This window comes from Trypanosoma equiperdum (genome assembly GCF_001457755.1).
Source record: "Trypanosoma equiperdum strain OVI genome assembly, contig: ctg_249, whole genome shotgun sequence".
Classification (NCBI taxonomy): domain Eukaryota; phylum Euglenozoa; class Kinetoplastea; order Trypanosomatida; family Trypanosomatidae; genus Trypanosoma; species Trypanosoma equiperdum.
The window spans coordinates 98404-104819 of NW_027124142.1; the positions used below are offsets into that span (position 1 = coordinate 98404).

A 6416-nucleotide genomic window follows, 5' to 3' on the forward strand; every position below is an offset into this window, starting at 1 on the left:
TGCGCGTATACTGACTAATCGAAAAATTTCAGTATGGAAGGGGAGGAGAAGGTAGAGCTGTCCCAGTTGGAACTGAAACTGGAGGAGCTGCAAGTGATTTGGGAAGACGTTCAAGCTACTTGTCCCGCGACACATTCCTCGAAGCGCCGCAACTCCAGCGACGCAGTCGCTTCTCCCCCGCGGGTGCGCAGCACGAGTGGAGCGGCTCAGCGGCAGGGAGCGAATACGCAAGAACCTTTGCAGCTCCCCTCTCCCCAAAGTAAACATCCATCCTTGCGCCTTCTGCATGCGAATAATAAGGGGAAGTTACGTTGCACAAACCCCGTTGCATCTGAAGGGGCTGTGCTAGGAGGGATTGTTAGTGTTTCGCCTCCTCACAGTCCTGCGAACGCGTCCGTCGGCGCGTGTCCTCACGGCCGTGACGGGGGCGTTAGAAATTGCGTGCCGTCGCGGCTCCCCCCACTGGACGCCTCCCATGCGCAGGAACTGCTGAAGGCATGTTCAAACTGTGGAGTAGAGCAGAGACGGCCAACGGCGCAGTTCTGTTGGAATTGTGGGACCCGCATCTGAAAAGATCCCTTCCTTTGTCTGTTTGTCTGTGAACTGTTGACCTTGCTTGCATGTAGCCCTGTAGTGAGGATGGAGCGGGGGAATTTGAAACAATCATTCCCTCTCCCCCCCCCCCCCGAGGGGGAAAGATTGATGATGTTTTCTTTTTTTCTTTTATTGAATGCGAAATCTATGTGGGGTGGAACCGAACCATGCCAAGGGAAGGAAGAAAAACGCTGGTGATTACTGTGCGTTGTGTGTCTCGTTGTTATCAGTATTATTTAGTTATCTTCCATGTGTCTGGGAGGGAAATTTTCTTTTTCTTTTTCCTTTCCCCTCTGACAAAAAAATGCCGATTTCAGTATTCTTTCTGTGCTTATCATGTTCCGCAACCCCTTTCGACTATCTCTTTCCTACCGTTTCCCCCGCAATTCTTCGACGCACATCCCTCCACGGTGCAGTGCTTAGAAGGTTTACTGCAGTTGACTTATAAGTGTCTTGTTTTACTGCGTGGTAATGCAACAGCAAAACCGCACAGAAATTGTACAGGACATCACAAATGCCGTGAAACTGGAGCAGGAGCTTCGGCTTATACATGAGCAACATGGGGTGGCGGTACTAGATGTGTACAGTTCCGAGTGGGGACTTAGCAAGGCGCTGTCTGAGACCTTTAGGCGCTTGCAAATGGACGCTTCTGATCAGGCGTATCTTCGTTTTCTCTCCGTGGAGTGCAACTCCATTCTCGAGAGCATTGACCAGACAGAGGAGCACCATCAGCACATGAAAACAGATGACAAGGTAAAGTTTCGAGAATCCTTGGCACCGTTCTGGAAGGATATCCTTGAGAGCCGGCGCGGAAAATCGAAGTCTTACTTTGTATTTTTTAAAGAAGGCAGGAAACGTACCTCTATAGAGGGCATTAACACACCCAAGATAATCAATTACGTTATTGAGCTGTGCCGCTCCCAAAAACCCGCCAAGGAGTGCACGGAAAGCAAGCCATTGCTTGACTTTTGGGGGCGTTACTTTGGTGAAGGGGAGTCTGAAGTCTTCTGGGAGTCCTTTATGCGTGCCATACTTGAGCACGTCGGGACGGCCAGGCCTCTCTCTGCTAAAGAGGAGAGTACTCTTGCGGAGGTTATCGGTGTTGATGGTGATAAAGTAAGCGTCAGTGCACTCGACAAGTGGACTGCCGGTCAGGCGATAGAGACGGCTTTTATCAACGTCTTCCCTTTCTTGAGCAAGAGCGAAGAAACACCCGCTGATAGCGGCAAACGCAAGGCGTCTGGGGACCAGCCCGCAGACGACACCGCACTAACTGGGAGCTTCGTCAATGTGCTCAGTTCCCACTGCGATGCCCGTACAGAATGGAAACCGGAGATATGGCATCGAGTGTTGGCAATACAGCCGGATGGCTCGGGTAACAGCCGGTTCGTTCTCATGTCATGTGAGGAGGCGGAGAAGGATGCGGAGGACGCTCTGGCTCTTGTCGCCGATTTACCCACTGTGGAAGCTTATCTGAGCGGTTGCAACGTCGCTGCGGAAAATATTCACATTATGTGTCACGCTGCGGCAGAGAAATATCCGTCTGGAAGCATTGCTTACGCTAAACTGGCTCAACTCCTGATATCATGCAACGGTGACAAACTTGAGGAACTTACTGGAGTGCGGCAGGAATTGGCGGATGAGTTGGCAGGGGGTACGCTACTCAAAAACTACCCCACACTCGCATATACAGTCATCTGCCACTGCACGTCAGAAGTGACTGACGCTAAACCGTTTTATTATTGTTGTGATGAGGCCGGCCAAGTGAACCAGATCGAGAACGCCAAGGAAGGAGGCCAAGTTGTTTTACCGCCTCTCAGCCGACTCTCTTCGAGTGGAGAAACGGAGGCTGCCTTTAAGGTGGAGATTTGTGGGATTCCCAACGTGATCCAACTTGAAGAAACGGGCGAAAATGGAGTGTTCACTGTTTTAACTCCGTGGTTCACGAAATTCAACGTGAAAGAGGCGTCAGATAATCATCTTGTGCTGGAGTTTGTTGAGAATGTTGGGGATGAACAATTCAGGCAAGTACTCGAACCATACGCTAAACGAATCTGCGAAGATGAAGATAAACTGTCCGCCTCAGCCGACATAATTGCCCTCTACGAACGTTCCCTCGGACTGGGACATGAGCTGTCCCTGCCATCCGTTGCAACTCAAAACAACTTTGGTGGCTCAGGGGCACCTCCTTCCGCCTCTTCAGTTGGGCGTATGAGAAGTACCAGTGGTGTTGAGGCTCCAAAGGGTGAACACGCTGAGGGCGCCCCCGGTGGTAGCGCCTCGCGTTTGCACGAGGGTTCCACAAGCCAACACTCCCGTTCTGCAGTTGAGAATGGGGCTGGTGGAGAAGGTGACGTTGAGGTTGAGGAGGGGCAAGTCACAGAACCTCCTATTGCGCAAGACACTGTCGCTGCTGAGGACGCTGTTGCCGATGGAGGTGCCAATGCGGATGAGGAAGGCGCCGCACAGGAGGTTGCCAATGAAGAATATGCCGATGAACAGTTTGGGGACGAGCAGTCATGTGAGGCGGGGAAACCATCTGATACGGAGGATGCGAATGAGAAAACGAGCGAAGCAGCAAAAGATCCAGACAACGATGACACGGAGAGTAAACAAGCCAGTGAAGCAGCAAAAGATCCAGATACCGGGGATATTGAAGGCAACGAGGCGAGTGGTGCGGCAAAAGAGGCGGAGACTGAGGAGATTGGCAGTAAACAGATAAGCGAAACAGCAAAAGAGGCGGACACTGAGGAGATTGACAGTGAATGGACAAGTGAAGCGCGGAAGCCATCTGATACAGAGGATGCGAATGAGAAAACGAGCGAAGCAGCAAAAGATCCAGACAACGATGACACGGAGAGTAAACAAACCAGTGAAGCAGCAAAAGTAGATGCTGAGGAGATTGGCAGTGACCAAGCCAGTGAAGCGATGAAAAGGTCTGGTACAGAAGGTGCGAGTGAGAGAACAAGCGAAGCAGCAAAAGATCCAGACACCGAGGACACGGAGAGTAAGCAAACCAGTGAAGCAGCAAAAGTAGATGCTGAGGAGATTGGCAGTGACCAAGCCAGTGAAGCGATGAAAAGGTCAGGAACTGAGGATATCAGTGGGCGAGGCAGTGAAGGAAGCAGGGATTGAGGCAAGTGGTAATGATCAATTAGATGTTGAGTGTCGTCGCGTCAGCCTTGGATGTCGGAACTTGTCTATGTTCTAGAGAGAATTATGAAGGAGGAAGATGATAGAAACACATAAGGAGGGTGATTATGGCGTGGCCTTTGGTTCTCTAAAAACGAGGATAGATGTGCATGTATTACGATGTAAATTGAAGAAGACACCAACAACCGCTAAAATTCTCCTTACATTCCGGGGTTGAGGGGTGTGCTGCATTACCAACCTTTGATTCTTGCGCTTCATTTCTCTCTTTCATTCGCACTTTCATGTTTTATTTTTTGAATAATGTAGTCCCCCCCTCTTATGAATGGAATGCGGGCGTATAACCTTGGAAGCCGTCGTTACCACGATGTTCTGCGGCTGCAAGAGGCAATTTTTCGAAAGAAAATCGATAGGCAGATGCGCTACATTCGTGGAGACAAATCTGCTCGCCTCATCCCCAACGTTGTTTTGCTTGTGGAACATTCGTCTCCTGTTTACACGATTGGCAGGCGAGACACTTCCAATGGCATCAAAGCGGGTTGTGCCGCCGAGGTGGTCAAGACGAGGAGGGGAGGGGGCGTCACATTCCATGGACCAGGGCAGGTAACTATGTACCCCATTGTTAACGTGCAGGTTCTGTGGAAGCAATGCACGGCTTCTGACAAACCACGTTCCCCAATTGAGTGGTTTAGTTCCGTGTTGGAACAGGCTATGATTAACGTAGCGGGCGAATACAACATCCCCGCCCATCGAGGGAGGGTTGGGGTTTGGTCCGACAGTTGGGGAGATGTGGCACCACGAAAGATGGGGTTCGTCGGGCTTCAACTGGGGAATTGGGTCTCTATGCATGGTGCGGGACTGAATGTGAGTAATAATCTGCTTTACTTCAACGATATCGTTATGTGCGAGATGCCGAACGAAGCAGCGACGTCTTTAGTGGAGGAACTCCGGCTACGAGGATTGAGCGGGGCAGAGCCGACTCCCCACGTTATCGCACCTCGCTTGCTCCATCATTTTCTTTTGAGTATGCAGCAGCAGGAGAGTGTTGTTAACACGGAGCTTGTTGACTTGTCGATCGATGGAAGCTGGGAGCGAAGCATCCTTTGCGAACTTGAATAAGGTTTGTTTTGTATGTCGCACCGGCAATTAGTGACTGCACACGTTCACTCAAATGATGGGATTGAGTGTATTATTATTATTATTTTTTTTTCACTTTGTTGACAAATCTACGAACACATTGCAGTTTTGCGAGTACGCGCCACTGAATGCAGCCACGCGAATGCCGTGTCTTTGGTCGTATGGTGGGCTAGGGGTTGGCGTGCTGGCTTGAAGGCGCATCTCTTGCGAATGAACTTGACATCCGCATGGAATGCGGGAAAGATATCACCGATTGGGTGCGGCATTGGAGTGGAAATGCCACGGGTTCTACATGTTTAGGGCGACAGTTCGCGGGACAGGACGGGGTTGCAGTGTTTCCCACAGCAGTTGGGATGTACCCAACGAAAATAACTGTGGCGCTAGCGGCTCACTGCAGTGTTCCAAGTACCATGTTGGAGATTCGAGTTCACACGTCAGGCGCTCGGCAAAAGTTATCTTGACCCAACTTTTTCCCGGGGAGTGGCACGTGCGTGCGTGCGGGTATGGGAATTGGGCAAAATGCGGCGGGGTTGCGCTGTCTTGGAACCCAAAACAAATGAAGGAACTGCTTGCGTGTTTGTGTAATGAATTTACGTGCGAAATGGTGCCTGCTATTATCGACAACTGCCTTCGGCTCGCAGTGGGCGGATGAGTAACCCGGTCTCGCCAGCCCATTTCGTCAGTGCATTGTGCTTGATCAACGGGATGTTCGTTTGTTCGAATCCAACTAATGCGTGCGTGCGCACGCCCTTATCTTCCCTTCCCATCTGTGTGGCTGCAATTTATGTTGGTGCAAACCTGAGTAACATCTCACTCTTTTGCAAGATTATTTTTGTCCTTATCTCTCGTTTTTGGACTCGTGAACTAAGATGACGCGTTTCGTGAGGAATTCATTGTCGGAGGGGTTTCTAGGAAATGGTGGGTGCATCGTCGGAGCTGGAGTCGTGCATTGTGTCCTCGGATCGCGCTTGCGCGGAAAGTAAAGGGATGCGGGAAAAAGCGAGAAACGGTTTGTTCCGAGCACCGCGGACTGTAGTTGGCGCAGCTGCGTGCGGGAAGAGGGGCAATATTTATACAAAAACAAGATCGTACGAGGGTGGTTGTTAAGTTCACTTCGTCTGGTAAGTGGTTCCTCGCGCGAGGGTGGACAACTGACGTGAGTGGCCCATTCGCGGAAAGCGGGGGTTTCTTCTTATCGTGGAGGTTGCGTCGGCGACGCAGGACAAAAGAAAATAATGAACTCCTCACCGCAGAGTTATACCGGCGGTCTCGTGGCGAAGTCTCAAAACGGCTCATCATGGGAGTGGGGGTGTAACGCCCGGGACTTAGGGGAAAAGCCCGTTGAAAGGGTTCTCAAACTGGGGGAAAATATCCACACGTGTGGAGGGGAAAGTGGAGTACATGCTAGCAAAGTCGCACGAAAGGTTACTGACAAACTACCCTCTTCCCATTCCCATATTACCGATGAAGCGTGAGCTCGAGTTGGAAAAGGCATGGTGCAATTGTGCCGGAGAGGATTCCCCCCCCCCCCCCCC

The 6416-nt window shown here is 51.1% G+C and overlaps 3 protein-coding genes across 3 annotated transcripts; all 3 read left to right on the plus strand.

Moving 5' to 3' along the window:
- Positions 1 to 33: 33 nt before the first annotated feature.
- TEOVI_000090600 (uncharacterized protein) lies at positions 34 to 570 on the plus strand (the record flags this gene model as incomplete). Its single annotated transcript, XM_067224227.1, has 1 exon — positions 34 to 570. One exon carries the CDS (start codon positions 34 to 36, stop codon positions 568 to 570), a length of 537 nt encoding a protein of 178 aa, XP_067080328.1.
- Positions 571 to 1065: 495 nt separating this feature from the next.
- TEOVI_000090700 (uncharacterized protein) lies at positions 1066 to 3729 on the plus strand (the record flags this gene model as incomplete). The annotated part of the gene is made up of 1 exon (XM_067224228.1): positions 1066 to 3729. The coding sequence occupies one exon, from the start codon at positions 1066 to 1068 to the stop codon at positions 3727 to 3729; it is 2664 nt and encodes an 887-aa protein (XP_067080329.1).
- A 336-nt stretch (positions 3730 to 4065) lies between these two features.
- TEOVI_000090800 (Octanoyltransferase, putative) lies at positions 4066 to 4863 on the plus strand (the record flags this gene model as incomplete). Its single annotated transcript, XM_067224229.1, has 1 exon — positions 4066 to 4863. The coding sequence occupies one exon, from the start codon at positions 4066 to 4068 to the stop codon at positions 4861 to 4863; it is 798 nt and encodes a 265-aa protein (XP_067080330.1).
- Positions 4864 to 6416: the final 1553 nt, after the last annotated feature.